Here is a 21049-nt window from a genome sequence, read left to right on the forward strand (position 1 = left end):
TCTACAAGCGAAACATCAAAGAACTTTTGGTACCATGTTAAAGCAAAGGTGAAATTACCGAAATCAGCAACATATAAGCACAATTTTCTAAGCATATAATGATGTTAAGTCACTTACTAAATACACAGCGCAAGCAGCTTTGTATTTTCTTTTGCAAGTACAACATCAGTTCTATGTAGGCAGCGTTATTGCACACAAGCTCTATCTATCTAAAGCAGCACTGATTCCCAACGAGGCAAACTACTGATGTAGTAGCGTCATAAACACCCAGAGACAACAACACCGAGCCAACCAAGTTTGAGATTCTCTGACAGGATCTCTGTGTCTGTGGGGATGGGGACATTTTCCTACACCTTCCCCGCTAACTTCAACTGCGTTTGACGATTCTGCACGTAAACGTATTGTCAACCATTACTCACTATAGTAGAGGGGAGTTTGGAAACGTAAAGGAACGTGTACATTTACGGATGAAAAAATGAAGGATACATTGCCAGATCTTAACGACTCTGACTGAATCATGATTTGCGGCCAGGAGAATATGATTTACTATGTTCATTGCAACACTTCATAGAAGCGTCATGAATAGAAAATATACAAACTATGGTAAACTGTTGTCAACGCTTCATGTTGCAGTCGCAGAATCAATATATTCTTCTATTGCATGTTCAGCAATTTGAACATAATGTAGATATTTAACAAACAAAACAGACTAAAACTTGAACAAATGGGAATTGAATAAAGAATAAAGACACAAATAAATGTATCTGGGGAAAAAAACAATAACAATCAGTTTCATATCCACAATAAAACCTTATTATTCGTTTACTTAATTAAATAAACTAAAAATGACTTAAAATAGTGCTGTGTTTCATCAGATATGGTATGGCTTTGTGAAAATGTATTTGCAATTTTGAATGCCATCGCACCTAACAATGTAGGTATTTGTTATGTATACATTTTTTATTAACATCACAAACATAAATACAATATTTACTAGTTTGAAATACACTGAACTAGCCATCTTTTTAAGAGAGGGAAAATGTCTTTGGCACCACATACGGCACTAAATCTCCACACTGCTTTTTATCCAGGGAAGGTTGACAGCTTTTACTTCACTAAATAACATTTGAATAATAAATAAAATCAGCTTGAGTACATTCACCATATGAACTAGAAACGATGGAGTGACTGGTGTAGTCTCCATGAACACCTTGACAGACTGATTGTAAATCGTCTGCGTGTGCAAGACCAACTTGTATCTTAAAAAGGAACCACCACAGAACCGACATCTCGCCAGCCCGAGCCCCACACACCGGGGTACTCGACCGTTGTGGCCTTCTTTTGAATTAGTCAACGACAGCACAAAACCTTTTCACTTCAACCTTTGAGTCACGTTGGCCAGGGCGACAGCAAATGCCTGCACTGCTGAGAAAGGATACTGGAAATCCAAGATATAGCCATTCCCGTCAATTCGCCCGAACTGCATCACCTAAAAGAGACAGAGAAGGTGAAGGCGTTTCAGGAAGCACGAATCAACCAACAAGTAAAGATTATTGGCATTAAAGATTTAGTAATTTTATGATTTTCTTGTCTGAAAATACAGAAAAACGCAGACCACACTTTTCCACAGAGGTGAGATACTTACATTTCTTGTCTGACCAACTCAAAGATATTCAGAATAATTTCAAACAAGAAAAGCTGCACGTCATCACATTTGAAACCATGAAACAATGAATATTTGCTACATTTGAGTACAAAAACTGTTTTAGGAATAGTAATAGTAATATAGTAAAAGCAGCAAAATCTTCTGCCATAAACTTAAAGAGCAACTGACTTCTCATTGCAGTCGGGCTGGGCAATAAATCAATGTAATCATAACGTGATGAAATCATATATTGAGACATCGTGATACACCATTACATTATCCAAACAAGCACATACTCACTCAATTTTTTTTTTAACTGATGTGAAATGATTTCAGTTTACATTTTGCACTGAAGTTGAAACTACTCAGTACTTTTCATTTGTTTCTTTATTTGAAGTCTACAAAAATAGGCTTTACCATGTGGTTATTTTATATAGATTATTTATGTATTGAATTACCAGAGAACATACTATATCGTGATATATCTTGTTATCGAGATATAAAATGACCTATATCGGATTAGAAGATTCTGGTCATATTGTCCAGCCCTACATTTCCAAATTATTTAGGATTGCTTATCTCATTACCTGTCGACCGTCCAGCTCAATTTGAAAATTCTTTGCCGACTCCTGTGTGACTCGTCCTCCAAAATCAAGCTGGTAGACCTGGGTGGCTTCATTCCACAATGGTTGTTTATTGGCCATAACATAGACGAATCCTTGGCTTCCCAAACTACGGTCCTCTCTTTCATTTGCCTTGCGGCACTTGATCTCCTCCAGCTCACTCGCCATACGCAGGCTGCGCTTGTTCTTCCAGCTCTTCTTACTACTCTGGTTCTGGTTCATGAGCTCATCCCCGCTAATGAACAGCTCTGGCTCACTCTCTGAGCTATCCTGGAACTCATTTGTTGTCCTGCTCATCTTCTTGGTTTTGTTGAGTTGCTCTCTCTGCCCCTTGGGCTTCTTCTTCTCTCTGCTGCCAAGCCTTGGGCTGGAAATAAGAGTGTTGAAGTCAGAGAGCGCACGCCCTTCCTTTCTCGATTTGCCCTCAGAGACGGTGGTCATGTTGGCTTCCTCGGCTCTGCTGTCCAGTCTTTTGCGGCTCTTCCTGTTGAAGCGCTCTGACTCATGTGGCACAGGGCTTTCATTCAGGGATGATGGTTCTAGAAAGTTGTTGGCAGATTCTGCTAGATCCTCTGTGGCACTTTTGGATGGTGGTAGCTCAGTAGGTGGAGGAGGAGGGGGGAGAGGGGGTGGTGGGGGTGGCCCAGAAGGAGGAGGTGGCGAGAGAATCGGCTTCTCTAAAATCTGATGAGTTTTGGTGGGGAGAGGAGGTGCTGGAGGGTCCTGCAACGGAGGCGGGCAGGGATACGGGTTCCATGGGTGAAGGCTGACAGGGTGCAGCTGAAGTCCGGCACATGAGCTGGCTCCTGGATACATTGGAGGGAGAGGGCAGCAGGCCAAGTTAGCGAGACTTGGAGGATAACCTGGTGGTAAGACCAAGTTGGGTTCCTGCTGAGCAAAAGGGACTGAACCCACCACTTCATTTGGAGAGCACTGTGGTGGTGGAGGGTTCTGTAAGGTCTGAAGTGGAGGACCCCCGTGACCCACACTCGGAGGAAAAGGCGAGAGAGATATCTGGTAACCTGATGGGAAAGTAAGAGTGCTCGTGGTCTGACTGGTTGGAGGTTTAGTCGTGAGGACAAATGGTAGCCGAGTCATGTCCAGATGCTGCGCTTGACTGATGATGAGCGGAGGCGGTTTATGAGGTCCTGGTGGAGGACCTAACATGGTTTGTTCTGGAGTGAGCCAGAACTCCTCTGTGGTGGAGGTGTCCCACTGGTAAGGCGGAGGGCGTTTAACTGTCAAACTCACATCGCCGAGTGTCAGCTGACGGACAGATTTTTCAAGGTGACACTGCTGATTTAAAGTCTCATCTTCAGTAAAGGCAGAGTTAACATACACTGTTCTGTCCCTGCTGTTATCAACAGCACTCAGCAAACTGTAAGATGAGGCCATAGGTGTGGTACTTTTGGAGTGCACGATAATGGTACTGTGATGTGCTCCTTTACCTGGTGGAAAGTCCTGCCTTACCACCGTGCCACCTGCGATGCCACTACTTGTAGTTCCACCACCACTGACGCTGACACTAGTGCTGCTGCTGTTACTGCTGCACTGTGTGCATGTGTACAATGCAGTGGGTACCCTCTGTTGGTAGGTAAGTGCTAGTGCACTGTTCATTTTAGCCTTGGTGGGTAGGGTTCTTGAGCTTTCCATCATCTGTGGCACTTTCAGTCCCACGTCCCTGCGGTCACGACGTAGAGTGGCATGGATCAGACTGCTATCCATTCTCTGGGGAGGAGGAAGTGTAGAAGTTACTTGATTGGCTGGATCAGGGTAAGGAGGAGGGTCTCCACTAGGTATTGAGTATCGAGGAACAGAGAGACGACTCAATGTTGCTGAGCTGTAGGGAAGCTGGATTTTTTTATTCTCAGAGGAAGTGACTTTGAGTGTGGCAGAGCCTCCGATGCCATGGACAGCATATGCATTTTGGTTACGAACGAGGCGCCTGCGTGGCCGACAAACCTCCTCCACATTGCCACTGCTGTCAAAGGTCGTGATCCTCTCATACCCCAGAGGTGTTGGGTACTGTAAAGTGACAGGGTGAAGCAAAAATTCATCCTTCTTCAAGCAGGGGTCTGGCGCCAGGACACTTGGGCTGTCACAGTTTGTGACAAGAGTTTGAGGCGTAGCAACGGCTGTAGCTGTCGCTATAGACACCACAGTGCCCGGGTATGGAGGAGGGGGATTCACCTTCCTCATCTGTAGCTCCACAGATCCATCCATGTCACTGAAGGGAGGTAAAGTTCGCGGGAGACTTGGCTTTAAAGTGTGTCCATGCTCCCCCCTGAACCCAGGCTCAGTGGTGGGTGGAGGAGGCAGAAGATGAATTTGGTGTAATGAAATGGTTGGATAGCCAGTTGGAGGAGGGGGCAGCGTCATCTGCATCTTCAGTTGCTGCTGCATTTGTTGGTGCTGCCTCTGCATCTGTTGATGTTGCTGCTGGATCTGTTGATGCTGCTGCTGGAGCTGCTGCTGCTGCTGCCTCATCTCCTGGATCTGTTGCCGGATCTGCTGCTGCTGCTGTTGCATCTGCTGCTGCTGTTGTTGCATCTGTTCGTGCTGCAGCTGCATCTGTTGTTGCTGCTGCTGGATTTGCTGTTGGTGATGAATTTGTTGGTGCGTTGGATTTTGTTGGATTTGTTGGTGTTGCTGAATCTGGTGTTGATGCTGCTGCTGCTGCTGTTGATGTAGTGTCTGCAGTTGCTGCAGCTGTTGCTGCTGCTGCTGTAGCTGTTGCTGTTGCTGCTGTAGCTGTTGCTGCTGTAACTGTTGCTGCTGTAATTGCTGTTGTTGCTGCTGTGCTGACTGATGATGGTGTTGCTGCTGCTGTTGCTGCTGTTGATGATGCATTTTCTGTTGCTGTGTCTGCATTTGCTGTGATTGTTTGGATGGCAGTTGGCGAGGCTGCTGTGAATGAGACCGCTGCGGGTGAGGCTGTGGTGGGAGATGGTGGGGTGGAGGTGGGGGAGGAAGAGTACCAGGAAGAAGAGGACCCATCTCCAGCCCATTGAAGATCACTTGACCCGGGTTTGAGTATCTAGTTGGCACTGGATACGGTGATGTAACTGTGTCCTGTCCATGATCAGTAACAGGGACAGAAGCTGCTGCCGCTGCTGCAGCTGCAGCTGCTGCTGTGGCTGTAGGGTTGGTCAGGACATCAAGCTGGATGTTCTGATTGGCCAGAAGAGACTGAACTAAGCCGATACTCTGAGTTGGAGACATTGCCTGAGCCGGGCTGTGGATGGGAGCAATGGGAATGTTGACTGTACAGGGAGGATTGTCTCCTGCCACTCCAGATGGCCCCATCACTTTATAAAACACAGAGGGGAACTGTGTAAGTGACCTTTAGTATAAATATATATAAAAATAAGACTGGTACATTGAAAATAAATGTGCTTAATATCCATTCACACCTGGTAGGTCATCCTCATCCTCACTGAACACATTCGGGTTGAACACAGGGAGGCTCATAAAGTCATGAGAAATCTTTCGCACTTCTGGAAGGTAGATTGTCATCTGTCTCGGTTGCAGATGAAGCAAACTTGTCTTATAGATGACTGAAACATAGAGAAAAGTCCTGGTGAATGTTAAACTAATCAGAGTCCTCAACATGATGTGTATGTGTGGTCTTTGTAACATTTACCAGCTCCAAGATTGGCAGGGAGAAAAGAAGCAAGTCCAACAATTTTAAACTTTGTCCCCCATATGTTGGACGTGACTTGAGCAAGGTAGTTGTGCTTTGCAAAGGAAGCAAAGGAAACAGAAGACAGTCATTGGTGGGGGACAAATGAATCAAGAACTGACATGAGCCTACTGTTGTGATATACTAGGTAGTAAAAGAAAGGAAATACTGTACACACACACACACACACACACACACACACACACACACACACACACACACACACACACACACACACACACACACACACACACACACACACACACACACACACACACACACACACACACACACACACACACACACACACACACACACACACACACTTATATTTGACATTTCAGTAATTCATTAGTGGAGGATGCAGACTCATACCTCTGTGATCCCATCCATAGAAAACTCTCGACGTGTCAGACTGGGAGACCGAATTGGAGGCTTCTTTGTTGGTAACCTTGGCGAACGTTGGCCTTCATGATTGGTGCGTGAAAGTTTTGGAGATTTTCTCGATTCCAGGTTCATCCTTTGAAACAAAGAGGCACATCTTCAATTATATTTTCCTTTAACATATAGGACATCTTCAATTTATGTTAATTTGTGACATGTAGAGTTTAGGTGACCTGTTTCCTCTGGATAACTTTGGTGACTTCTTCCCGACCCACTCATCGCTCAACTCAATGTCACTGGAGTCAGAGCAGTTACAGCTGTCAGTGTAGGAGATCATGGGATTCACACACACCTCCTCTAGAAAAACAAACAGGAGAGTTGAGTTTCAAATGAATCATCCCGCACACTAGCATTAAACTACCCCTGCAAAACAATATTATTAAACTCAAGTAAATATTGGTGGGACCACGGGCTAAAAGCAACGTCAGTGCAGCAGGGTCATGATACAAGCTATTCCTGTATCAAGCCCCAGACCATGTTACATCAGAGAAGAGCAGTCATCACTAGAGTCTGTATTTGTGCTGATGTGCAGTTGTTTTAAAATGGAGCACAGGTTTAAAGAGATGACCCAGGCTTATATAATTTCAAGATGACAAGGAACAAAATGTCTGAACTTGGATACCATTTGGATTTTCTAAAGTGGTTTTAGTACCTTATTGCTTCATTCATCAGTATTTCACCTCTTTTAAAGAACATTTTTCTTCTTGGCGATAGTTTAATGACATTAATACCACTCATGTTTGCCCGTTACATATAAATCTACCGCTAGCTGATTAGCTTAGCCTAGCATAAAGTCTGGAAGCAGCAGGCTCTGTCCAAAGTTAAATTCATTAAAAAATATTTTTTCCAAGTTATAATACTTTATGCCATGTTAATTTAAGTAGCAAAACTTAAGCTAGCTGTTTCCCTTTGCTTACAGTGGTCAAGCTAAGTGAACTTTCTCCTGGCTCTTTGAGCATACAGACATGAGTGGTATCTTTTCATTTAACACTCAACAAAAGGGCCAATCCTTTTATTTCAAAGGATGTGAAACTATTTATTGAACTAGTCAGCTTACCCAGATTACACAAAATGTATTAGGACTATCTCATCAACCCCCCTTGTGCTCAGAGATGACAGCGGATAAGGTGGGCCTACTACTAGGTAGATGGGTAGGTTAGATAGGAGGAAGTGGGTGTATACTTCTATTGAATGACTGACATGTTGGTATACTGTAAACTGCCAGAAAAAGAGGCAGGGTTACCCCGTATACCTGCATATACCCTCCACTACAACACCACTGTTTGTGCTATCTGAACATGTTTATGAGCTGTGGTCTTGAGATATATGCCTACTAAACACACCAATACAGGAGAGGAGGTAATGTTTCATTTGTGGTTATTCTGGATAATCCACAGACATCAATGTAATCTCTTTTCAATGCAATTTATATCTATCAAAGAAAGTGTCACTATGAGACTGTAAGGTCGAAGCCCACCTGCTTTGCTGTCCATCTTTGGATCCATAATGACAAACTCGGGCCGGAGTTTACTGATGCGCCTTCCTTTGAGAATGGGCACCAGACCTCCTAAATATTCTAGGTAGAGAGTGTAGCAGGGTCCGCCTGACTCAGGGCTGTCCTCTGCTCGCTTCATGGTGCAGTGAAGCCTCTCGTTCCCAGCAGTGGGATAGCTGACAAAGTCGCGGATGTTGTTGGGGTCAGGGATTGGGGGCTAGGACAAAGAGAGGAAAGGGCTGAAGGATTTCTGGATACTCAAATGAAAACATGTCTCAGTCAGCAGTTTTGCATTTTGCATTAACAAAGTTTGTAAGAAGCTGTCTATGAGATCAATGCACCTTGATGGTTGGTATAAAAGCAGTGGTGACATAAGAGCAGAGCAGCGAGGGCATGTTCAGTTTCCCCACATCTTTCTCCTCACGCAGGGCGCTGGCGATGCCCTGCTGGCACAAAAGTTGGAGGCTGGCCACCCTGTGCTCCACACGCACCACGTACAACGCTGGTCCACATGCAAGGAACAGACGAGAGTCTCTGTGTCCCCAACAGATGGTGGTGATGGGTCTCTGAAAAACAATTTTCAGAATAAAAGCATTCCTGAGTAATCAGTTTAGATTTACTGCATCTATTCATCATATAGCTTACATTACTGATTCATCTTTTTCATCTTTCCAGTACTGTCTGTTTTTCTTTTGCACTTCACACCGTCACAATAACAATCTGCAGTGTACAAAACCCGTACTGTATAGCCTTTCCTGTGGGAATGTGTACCTAACTTGTCTAGACAACTATTATATCCCTCAATTTAAACAGGACTAACCTGTGCCGGTGTTTCCAAAGTGTAGATGTGCTCTCCTTGGACATTATAGAACTTAACAAGGGCATTCCTCATGATGGATGAGCAGGCAGAGTCGACAGGAAGCCCGTGTCTCTCCATGCCGGCGACAGCCAGGAGGTCTCCCTGGGAGCACCACTGCGCTTCAACATCTGTGGAGTCAAGGAGTGGAAGAAACTAATGTGTTATGGGTCACACGCTGTTTTTACCTCAGCTGTACGCATGTCCATTTTTAAGATGTTTATATGTTAATTAGGCTGTTCACCCTCACTGCACATATTATGTTCTCCTTTATGATGACTATTACGATGTCTCATGCATCGGGCAGTGTGCAGTTTGTTGACTGGTGACGGTCTGTGTATTTGCTTGATGTTATGTTGTATATGCAACAACAGATACTGTATGTTTATGTGTCCAAGATTGAATTTCTTTCTGGACAATATCTTATCTAATCCTATATGATCAATACAATTTATGCATATGCTTGTAAATGTCAATGTAACATAGATTTTCATACCTTTGAGCCCTGAGCGAATTACGGCAGGAGAGAGGTCGTCATAGTTGTTCATTAAACTGATATCTCCTGATAAGAAGGTGACTGTCAACAAAGGCTTGACTCTCCTCACTTGGAAGAACAAAGAAAAGTAAGTACATTAGCTTTGCACAGCCAACACAAGGTAGCAAGCTGTCATATCCGCAGTGGGGAGGGGTTGTACCTAAAGGCAGAATATTGTCATCAGAGTCTGTGTCGCTCTCTGTGCTGTCCTCGACCAAGAAATCAGGGCAGTTCCAGGACATGCTCACGATCCCATCAGACTCGTGTAACAGAACATGAGCGAGCATTCGTCCGTGACAGTCCATCACTATCACCTGACCATCGGCTGTACCAAACAAGACCTGAGGGGGCATTGTACATTAACTTGAATGGATGGACCTCATGAAAATGCTCTGGAGCATCAAATACTCGATAAGTGCTGCACAAAAAGCCCATCATATACGCTGTTTCATCTTGTATTTGAGGCATTCAAAAAAATAACCTCACCCTACATGTCATTTTTCTTATCAAAGATGTATTTTTTTATGCTTCATGACAGAAAAAAATGTTACATAATACACTTAGTCATTCATATAAGTTCAACCAGGCAATGTGTACCTGTTGGTCATCAGGCGTCCAGATACCACAGGTGATTTGACTCTCCAGGTTAATCTCGGAGGACCAGTGTCTTTGTCCACTCACCGAGCCGACTAACACAAAGCCGTCCCTGTACGCAATGAGGGCTTGAGTGCCATCATGTGACCAAGTGAAGTCACTCACCTGGAGGGAAGAGATGTTCACCTTCAAGATATTTGTGTATGTGTTCAGGACACATGTCATAATACATAAGTCCTTTCTGAGGATTTCTTTTTGTCATCACGTGCATTAGAGATTTCTTATAAAATGTGTTACCAGGATAATACATTGTATGTGAATGTGATGGCAGAAAAAAGTGCCTACCTGGGCTCCTCTGTCGTTCACTAACTCTACAGACCATCGTCCTTCATACTGGATCCACACAAAAATACCTCCCTCCATATCGCAGGTGGCCAGCTTCTGAAAGGGTTCATTCCAACGCACCAGGACGACCTGCAAAAGGCCCAAAATAATATTACAATTTTTTACACAAACGCAGGTGGTTTTCTGCACAGAGGAACATTTATGATTAATAAAGAGTGTGAGCACAATGCCCAAAAAAAGCTTTTAAGGAATGTGTTCTCAAAGTCTACAGCAGTAGGAAGAAAAGTCAGAAAACAGAGAAGATACAGAAACATATTTGATGTTATCTAAATCTGTAAATTGGATGTATTCAATGAGGGTTTTTTTCTAAATATATGTTATCACTATGTTCCATTCTGTTTACTTTGTCTTGTTTGTGTACATGTCACTGAATATATCATACCGTACTGCACCACTTGTTTAAAACTACAATAAACAAAGTGAAAAAAAAAACTTATTAGAACTACGTATGCTCTGTTTTTATTTAATTTCTGCTTACACATTTTCAATTTTTATTTTAATTTGATATACACGTCAGATGTAACCTCTATTTGCTTTATAGTTTATTATATGCAAATATATTGATTTGTCCTAGAACTCTTGCTGCAACGGTTACATTTCCCCATGTAGATCGTTAAAGCTTTGTCTAATTTTGTCTCATCGTCAAAGACCATAAACAATGACGTCAAGATCAGGACAGAGGGTTCTGTAATGGTGGGTTAGATACAAATACATGTCAGTTTTGTTAGAAAGTTTGTTTGGAAAGTGTTAAAAACATATTATAAAAAAGACAGGGAAGACAGTGTTATTGCGAGAGCCAAGACCACACCTCGCTATTGTGTCCTCGCAGATTAAAATTGATTCTCTGTGGTGTGCTTCTGTCCCTCCTGCAGTGACTCGATGTAAACGTCACCCCAACAACTCCTCTTCCGTTCCCCGTGGCGAGCCAGCCCTCCTCATAGTAACGCCTACGGCACACCGGCTTGTCCTTTTCACTCTTGGGGACCCTGCCTTTCCACGAGAGGCAGAGGATGTTGGAGTCACTGCAGAGGATGGGACCATGTTCCACAGCAGCCAACATCCCTACTGAGTGACCAGGCTGGCAAGGAAAGCAGAGGAAGAGTTAAGTTGAAGCTGCAATTTATAAATGTATTGACCTTATCATAAAACCAGATACAATGTACGTTATTAGTTTGTGTCGGCCTGTGACCCTAAAATTACTTAAAATGTTTAGGAAGCTGCGTCACCGTCTCTCTCCCTGCGTTCAAATACCCATACTACCATACTATTTAGTATACCAGAAAAATATTTAGTATGTCCCAATACCTAGTATTTAAAATGCAGTATGGCAAAAATACCAGGATATCCTACTGCATCTAGTTGCATTATGCAGTATGCAGTATGCAGTATGCACCTGTCATGCTTTTCTGGCTATTCTGACCCACGATCCTTTGTGCAGCATATATCAGAATCAGAATCAGAATACTTTATTGATCCCCGAGGGGAAGTTCAAGGTGCAATAACATAAAGAAGCAGTATGTCCCAGTTGTATGCAACAGTATGCTGTAAGGACAGTACAAAAAAACATGTATGTCTCATTTCTGTCTCTCCTCTCAAGCCACATTCCCTATTCCCAAGGCCTCGTCATTGCCATTTTCCTTTCAACCAATAGATGCCCTCAGACTTTCCCTACTTTCCCCATCACCTGACTGCCCCACCCATCTACACACCTGTTCGCACTTCCCTTATCTACCCTACAGCTGCCTGGCCTTCACTGCCCAACTCCTCCCTCATTACCTTCTCAGTTCAAGTACAGGCCCAGTTCTATTCATTTCCTGCCAGACCATCAAAATTGTGCTTCAAACCACCAGTACCTGTAAACCTTTTCATACCCTAGCTCAGGGGTAGGCAATTCCGGTCCTAGAGAGCCACTGTCCTGCATGTTTTAGGTTTCTCCCTACCCTAACACACCTGATTCTAACAATAATCAAACTGTGACAAGCAGCAGCTGCTTGATAACGAGCACATCATTAGACTCAGGTGTGTTAGAGCAGAGAGAAACCTAAAACATGCAGGACAGTGGCTCTCTAGGACCCGAATTGCCTACCCCTGCCCTAGCTTTAACAAAAACCACTGAAATGATTCTGCTCCCTCAACTGCCTGCATTTCAGCAATTCCCTTGCCATTCTCGCTCTCCCTTGTGACAAGCTTGGTTCTGGGTACATTAGCAACAACAAGAATGGGAATACTAGAAGCCCAGTAAAACAATGCATTAAATAGTTGAGACAAAGTTCCTTCTTGACCTTGGAAACAGTTCACAGAAGTCTCACTTTGGACCTTGCGTTGACGTCGTCTATTAGGGTTTTCAAGGTAATTAATTAACTTTCAATTTGAACTTTTAAGCAAACGTGGATGAGAAGTCCTTATAGTGTCAAGAAAAATGGAAATTTCAACATCTACACTTCCTTGTCAACTGGGCAAACGATGGAAAGGTCCAGAACAGCCATTAAATGGATGTTGTCGTGAGCTTTTTCTTGATACCAAGACAAGGATCGAATGAGTAATCTGATCAGTGAAGAACAGTAGGATGGGTTTGACGTTAAAATAATAATGCTGTGTAAAAGATGAGAAATTGCATCCGCCAATAGCTTATAACACCTATAGTACATATAATCAACCTTACAGAGCTACTTCATCTGAATCTAATGTGACTGAAACAAGAGCCTCGATCATCCACTCTATGTTTGAGACGCTCCATCACTTGAGTGAGCAGAGCTTGCAACAGTGAATCACTAAATGTGCTCTTATACCAGCAAAATCACCATGGCTGCTGCAAAGTGTTCTGGCTGTTGTTCTATTATTCACTGTCAGTGGAGCCGCTCCAAGATTCGTCTCTATGATGACATCATCACTACAGGCTGTCTTTTTTTATTATTTTCACAAACTAAAACTAAAAGCATTATATAAATATTTAAGTTCCCAGGGTCCTATGTTCTCCAGCTCAATATCCTCCTCATATGACTCATTAAGAAGATCTTTCAAAATGGTTTAATGTTTTCAGAAATGCCTTTTTTACGAGATGTTCAATGTATTTTTCCCCCGGAAAGAAAATAAATCACCCACTTACAGCTTATAGCCTACTGATGTTATATCCCTTGAAACCTACGCCCTCAAATTTGCAACTGACAATTTTCTTGACTTTAAACACGGATATCTCCACAGTAGCTGGATGGATGTTCTCCACTCAATCTGCATTTGAATCCATCTCGGTTGTGCTTTTGCAATCTCAACTGCAAAGATAGACCAATCTCTTACAATAAGAACCCTGGGAACATAGGGATGACACGATTGTTTAACCCAATGCTGTATCTGTTCATTTTGATTTGTTATAGCTCAGACAGAGTGCATTCACTTCCAACCTTGTCCAATCTGCTGACACTGAACTGACACAGACTGAAAACAAATTGTCCTAAAGGTCTCACATGCATATTTTGAAGTACAATTCCCATTAAAACCCATTTTATGTCTTGTCACATTCATCTTATTCCAATATTCGACAGTATCAAATATTTCTTATCTCCTTGTTTCATCTATTCACTCAAGTGTCGTGTTTGCACTAAGTACAATAGTCAAACCCAATGCTTAGCGTTTTTTTGGCTGCACAATTTCATGAATAGCCATCGTGTATTGTGCATCACGTGTAACACATTTAACAAACATTTGTCTGACTTACTTGGTTTCTTTGGAAACTTCAGGATCTCCTCTACAATTTAAAACCAAGTCATGTAAATCTGAATAATGTTTGGCTGCACAGGTTGAGTTTATACTGACTCGCCCGCTTGAATTTAGATAGCATAATATGTAAGAATATCTTATAAAACTGCTGGTAAATGACTGCAAGATTTGTTTCTGATATGAAAGCAATTCAACTCACCTCATAGTTCCTGGACATGTTGAGTTAATATTCCTCCATTGACGGTGTCCATATTTACATTCAGATGATGCACTGAAGGGTAATGGCTGCTCTGCTCCTGCTGCTTACAATCAAATGTAAGGGGCAGTAAAATGCATCTTACAGCAAGATGTTGTCCAGCTCTACGTTCATTTCAAATCTAACAGCACTGCACTTCAGAGTTTTGCCATGAAATGATGTGAGGCTTCTTTGATGTCAGTGGCCCACCCCATGTCTTCCTGATGTGACTCTGGAGAGTATGGACCCTGTAATTAACACAAATTAAAAAAACACCATTATTCAACACGTAAGATCATCTGAGACAGAGACAGAGAGGTGGTTCTTGCTTAAAATAGTCGCGTTGTCATTCAATGCATCAACCTTGAAATTCACATTTGTTCTCGGTCTCTATGCAACAGCAACACTGCATTGGAGATCAGCGCACTCGCAGTCTCCATGGGTACTGATACTGTCCGCTCTGGCTATTTTACGTCAAACACCAGAGCAGCCAGGCAAGGATGTTAACTCCTATACCTCAAATTATACATCAAAAATGCCCGTTAACGTAATCTAATAAGAATGGAATATTAACATTTCAATCAAACAATTATTAAAACAATAATCTCCCTCTTTCTTTGAAGAATGTAGATTCACAGCATCTGATAAAAGTCGCAGTGATGGACTCACCACCTCCTCTGTAAAGGTCTCTTACTACATTACACGTTACATCAACTGAATGTCTCATTCAAAGGCGTCTTGGAGCCCAGCTGACCGCATGCAGCAGTCTGAATGAGCCAATGCCGATGAGACCAATAAGCTGCGGTGGAAAATAAAGAAGTGCTTTCATCAAATAGGTTGTTATATAGACAAATAATGAAGAGTTGCACGAACCTGACACCGCTGTGACAACGTTATGGATCCAGAGGCAGTCGGCGTACAGTGCGGTCGTGTTGCCAGGCGCTATTCCGCTGGCGCACTTTGGGGTTGTGGCTTTAAAACGGGTTGCCATGAGGAAGGTAGCACGGAAAATAGACCCCCGAACTTCCAATACAGTGTAAACGAAAGCACCAACACACCCAGTAAACCTGTCAAGTATCACTGAAGGTTATTATGTATAGTTTAGCCATAATTTAATACATTCTGATATGGACTCTGGTCTACAGTCCACTATAATCAATACTAGCTTTAATGCTGCAGCTCAAAAGGGGGTTTCTTTCATAATGGCAACCTCGTAAGGCGCACCCCGTCTTTGTAATGTAACTTGAAGTGACATTCTTGACACAAGACCTTGATGTTTGCTGCAAACTGATTGTCCCTCCTACCACAATGTTAAGCTATTAATTAAGCAGGTAAGCTAATATAAACATTTTCACATATAAATAGCCTATGACAACACTATACTTATTTTAATTAAACTGGTTTATCTTGTTTCATTTATGCACAAAAAGCACAAGCACTGGAATCAAAACATCATTAAATCTTTATTGTGATATTAGATAATATAACTATCCAGCTCACAGTGTTTCCCTCATCTTCATGTGATCAGAGTAAAGTCCACCCATATGATATGTTCTGCAGAGGTGACAAACATATTAGAACTGCAAGCATATTAATCGATTTTGAAAATGATCGTTAGTTGCACCCCTGATATCTCATTATATAATAGTGAGCTGAGACATTATTCATTTAAGGGCACTGCTTTAGACTTAAAAACGGCAGAAATGGTCCGACAAATAGCAGAGCACAGTTTGAAAGCCCAGTGTAACCCCAGAACATTCCCCTTTTTTCAGTTCCTCTTGTATTTATGTGGACAGATTCAAGTGCAAGTCTCTTCAAAGGCATGGATGACACTGTCGTACGCAGGAGGGGGAGTCTGTGAGGGTAGGAATCCTTTAAGTCCGTTGTTGCCCAACCAGAAGGAATGTCTCTTGTTTGGCACGAGGGATGTTGAATCCGATGAGTTTGAAGCTGCTGTGTCCTCAGACATGGTGACCAGAGTGTCCTCTCCCATCTCCAGGGCAGCCCTGCTTCTCTTGGCCACCGGGCGAAAGGTGGAGGTCTCTTCGCCGGGCTTAATCCCCAGAGGGCCCACTGGCTCCAGAGAGGGCTGTCTGTAGACGCTCAGAAAAGTGCTCCTGTAAAGGCCGAGCTGGTTGCTCACGGGTGTCTGTGATGTGCCAGATCTCTTTTTTGAGCGCCTGGTGATCCTGGCGGTGGCCTGGCGCCTGGATGCCCAGGTCAACAGGACATAGACCAGAGCACCCAGCAGCAGACCCACAAGCACAGATAAACAGAACGCCAGAATCATATCACCTGGGGAGGAAAATAAATCAATGCAGTATCAGAAAAAGGGAAATAACAGGGGTAGAGTTTAGTTGAATATGAGGCAGGATGCATTGTGTTGTTCTAAAAATGGGGAAGATTATTTCCCCAGATGGTTTCAGTTGCTGTTCAAGTTAAACGTAAAACCGTATTAGCACAGAGCAGGAGCAGTTGCATCAGCTGAATAAAATACATCTCATATGTGCCAGATTTGTTTCAGGAAATGTTGTTCTTTTTTATTGATTTACTGTTGCTGGACGGCTATAATCGGCACAGTGTTATATAAAATCTTACATCATACCTGCACCTAGGTTCACTATGTAGTATCATTATGTTGAAGCACAAACTGAAATAACAACTCCACTTGTCACGTTCTTTCTGAAATGGTGTCGCTGTACTGTAAATTAAATTAAATTCAACTTAATTGTCTCTTTTGGGAAACTTTTCTTGGACTAAATGGATATGGACCACAAAAGTTTTTATGCACCTCAAGGCATTTCAAAGTGCTTATTATAAGAAATAAATAGGCACATAACAGAGAAAAAAAACATATAAATAGGATTTTAAAAGCATTCAATTAAATAGAAAATAAAAAAACAAGCTAAATAGAATAGATAGATAAATAAAACAGAAGAAACTGAGGATGAAACTTTACAGTGCAGTTACAGCAAAGACAGATACAGAGCCCCGGGTTTAACTTAATAAAAAGCAGAGCAAGAAAAGCTGCGATTTAAAATAATATGTTTTCTGGAAATTTGTTCGAAATACGTGGTGCATACTTTCATACAGAGATATTCTTGTATTAATTAAAGATCGCATCTGCATTTTTATAATATAACATGCAACTTTAAACTTATTTGGGAAATAGATCGTCCCAAGAAACAAACATACACTCACCAAGATTAAATGACTTTAGTATCTCCAAAAGTGGATGTGTTTCATTATGTGCCATTATTCCACCATAAGCTGGTGTTAGACTCCACACCGACTCCAAGCAGACAGACGAACACTAAGCTTTTCCCAAGACAGGCTTTCTACTTTTTTCTCCCTCTACAGTGTTTGGTATGGCGGAAACTTTGCTGTCATGCTTCCTTCCCTTTCTGGCTTTAAAATTAGCAAGTGCATTGCTTATCTGTGTGGGACATAACACTGGGAAGCAGGGTTGTTTCCTTTTGCATCATTTCCTTGGGATCAATACTTTCAACAATGGTTTCATTGGCTTAAGTAAAGTCATGTTTTCTTGTGTTGACATTTTCACTATTGCCTGATCAAGTTCTGGTTTGGACTGTAAGAAAATTAGAGCCTTTGATGTAAAAAGTGTCTTGACGAGGTCCTGGATAAGCTAAACCATGGAAGTCTAACCATCCACTGAGAGTCTGAAGGCTATCAAGCTCTCAGTCTCTGTGGGGATTTCCTTCAATTGTTGCACTGTTCCCACTTCACTTGAGTCTGAAGGCTGACTTTACCAGCAGCTGCCGATACAATAATCTGGTAAAACTATTCCCTTTATATATAAATATATCCAGAATTTCAAAAGACAGCATTAAAGTAAGGTCTTTATTAGGCATAAGCACATTTTGAGGATTCAACTTTGTATGTTTTATGAGGGAAATACTTCAGAAATTTACATTCATGTCTCAAAGACGTCCAGAAGGTGGTGCTAAAGTGCTATTAATGGAGATTAATTTGGGAAACTGTAGCTTTGAACACTTCAGAGTCATCTGTATTATAAAGACTAGAGGTTCGCCACCAAAAAAATAAAATAAATCACACAATAAATATAGGAGCTGCATGTTTATATAGGTTGCATTCAAGTCTTCTACCTGACAGTTTAAGTTTGAGGTGGCCGGTTAATGGTTTATAATTTAATTTTGGAGTTTTAAACTGTGTCGCAATCTGCTCCGCTGTCCTCCAGACACTCTCCCACCTCTATAAACCTGTCCACGGCCATTTTCTACCTTCCCACCAAATACTCCAAAATAGGCTACTCTGTCCAAGTTGTTGTGGTACATTGTTGTTTCATGCATGTTTTCTGTTTTCTGGCTACCTGTTCCTAACCATGTGCCTATTAGTACCTGTCTGTAAGATGATGTCTTCAATAAATCACTGAAACTTGTGATTTTTGGCTGGAATATCTGCATCCTTCCCCCGTTGCCTTGCATACATTAGTAGTTCTCAGTAAAACTTGGTAGTTTTATATTTAAGAACTTTATAAGAACTCTAAACTGACTCTGTATTGTGTGTATTTGTGTGTCTTTCTCTATTAACTACCATAACTTGTTAGTCATATCCATATCATTACTGTAGATATTATTACAGTTAATGTTAATTCTGTGGTTTTTCTCTCTCTTTTCGTGACTGTTTTTTTGCAAATAGCTTACTAAAAAAAACCCTGACATTTCTAAGAAAATGTTAAAAAACTTAGGCTACTAACATGTATAACTGCAGTCTTGCTGGCTTTATCATAAAGTGATAAACACGCAGAATGACTTCACAAATTGAATTTTGGTCCAGATGGTCTGCAGGCCCTTTGGAGGGCTCTTCCTGATTAATTAAAGAGGCAGCTGAAAAGACAATAGCAAGTGTCATGCTCCAGGGTATCTTATTAAAAACACTGTCCATCTTCTGTAATAATTGCATTCATATCGCGCAGACTGGTGACCACATTTCTAAAACAGAATCCGGAGACAGAGGCGTAAAACCTCCAAAACATGACCAGTATAAAGTCAGTTTGAGATTCAACATTTGTTTGATATTTAGAATAAAAAAAAACTATTATGCATGTAAACCCTTTTGCTTGAATTATGTCAAACTAGTTGTGCAACATAAAGACTATTATTCCTCATGTATCACACAGATTAATTTTGAATGATATATATTTTTTTTACAAAACTTAAACCTATAATGCTTCTTTATCTTTTGACCTAGGGATGTCAAACCACTTGTGCAACATAAGGACTAATATTCCTCATGTATCAAACAGCTTGATTTTGAATAATATATTTTTATGATTTTTTTTTACCAAACTTAAATATATAATGCTTCCTTATCTTTTGACCTAGGGATATCAAACAACGTGTGCAACATAAAGACTAATATTCCTCATGTATCACACAGCTTGATTTTGAATAATATATATTTTTTAATGATTTTTTACAAAACTTAAAGCTATTATTATCTTTTGACATGGAGATGTCAAACAACTGTGGCCTGTGAGGAGTATGGTACGCAACTATACGTGTCGTTTGGTCAACATTTACGTTTTTCCCCATATTGAAAACCAGGGACATATCCGGGGACATCTGTAGCCGGGGACAGGTCACTGAAAACGGGGGCAGCAGTCCCCGGACACCGCCTGGTCCCCCTATGACACAACTCTGTAAAGGTCACTGTAAACTCACTGTGAAGAGCCATAAACAAACCTTTGGAGGGGGGAAGAGGGGGGATACCCGGAATTCCTCTCTGTTCACCCGAAGAATGACCCCTTTTGTCCCTAAAAATGAGGAGGACAGGAACTACACCACACATTTCAGACCCCTCCTCCTCCTCCTCTAGTTTGTGCAGCTTCTTCTTGTGGTTACAAACTTCACTTCACGCCACCATGTTTCATTTTCGCCGTTACCATTGGCAACAAGGCAACACGCAGGCACTTCCCCTGTAAAGCTATCTTGCTCCGCGGTCCTGAAAGTGGTAAGATGACATGATGCCAGATGCAACTTTGATGTTATCATTGATACTTTTTTATCTGTTTAACGTGTTGGTTGCTAGGGTCCTGTTGCTAGGGTTCTGTTGCTATGGTCCCGTTAACTGAAGTGTCGCTATGTTGCTTGCTGTGAGTTTCAAGCTAGTTCTTCTTTGAGATAAGTTGCGTTTTACTAACTTCCTCTTGATAAAATGGTGCTAATGCAGCATTCAAATAGCTATACAGGGGTCCAATTTAGTTTATTAAATTCTAATTAAGTTTTAAATCCCTTGATAGCTAACATGTGTAACAACAGGTGTAGTGTTAATTGTTATGAAGCCTGATATAGCAAGCTAACTTCTACCTTTCTTTGGGCTAACCTATAGCTAATTCAAACATTTTATCACTGGGTAATTTAATTTCAGTTACAGTTACAGTTTCGCTCTTTATTTTAAAACATCTTTTTATATACAATAATTAAATTCACTTACTATTTTACTTGAAGGCAAAGGCAAGGCAAGTTTATTTGTGTAGCAAAATTCAACAACAAGGTAATCCAAAGCGCTTTATATAAAACTATTAAAAGCATTGGGAGAAATAACATAAAACATATACATTTAAAACACATAAAAGTTCATTTGAAACATTTAAAAGGTTTAAAACACATAAAAGGTAATTTAAAACATATAAAAGATGGTTACAGCTACATAAGTTACAGTGCAGTTTATTGAAAAGCAGTGGCAAATAGAAAAGTCTTCAGTCTTGATTTCAAGAATAATTATTACAATTTTAAGAAAAGTGTTTGAAAACATAAAATGTCATTTGAGTAATATAA

At 41.5% G+C, this 21049-nt stretch overlaps 2 protein-coding genes across 2 annotated transcripts; both read right to left on the bottom strand.

The window, feature by feature from the left end:
• Positions 1-1372: 1372 nt before the first annotated feature.
• Positions 1373-14241, bottom strand: tulp4b (TUB like protein 4b; the record flags this gene model as incomplete). Its single annotated transcript, XM_083924939.1, is given in 15 exon segments — positions 1373-1489; positions 2233-5576; positions 5682-5825; positions 5912-6005; positions 6326-6470; positions 6550-6691; positions 7872-8106; positions 8231-8455; positions 8710-8876; positions 9242-9350; positions 9352-9621; positions 9878-10039; positions 10220-10348; positions 11088-11357; positions 14193-14241. Coding segments are annotated over 15 exon segments (5571 nt in total). The 5' UTR covers positions 14211-14241.
• Positions 14242-15756: 1515 nt separating this feature from the next.
• myct1b (myc target 1b) lies at positions 15757-17657 on the bottom strand (the record flags this gene model as incomplete). Its single annotated transcript, XM_083923653.1, is given in 4 exon segments — positions 15757-16523; positions 17430-17541; positions 17545-17597; positions 17600-17657. Coding segments are annotated over 4 exon segments (720 nt in total). The 3' UTR covers positions 15757-16026.
• Between the last annotated feature and the right edge of the window lie 3392 nt (positions 17658-21049).

Source organism: Echiichthys vipera, assembly GCF_963691815.1.
Source record: "Echiichthys vipera genome assembly, chromosome: 12".
In the NCBI taxonomy this organism is placed as follows: Eukaryota; Metazoa; Chordata; class Actinopteri; order Perciformes; family Trachinidae; genus Echiichthys; species Echiichthys vipera.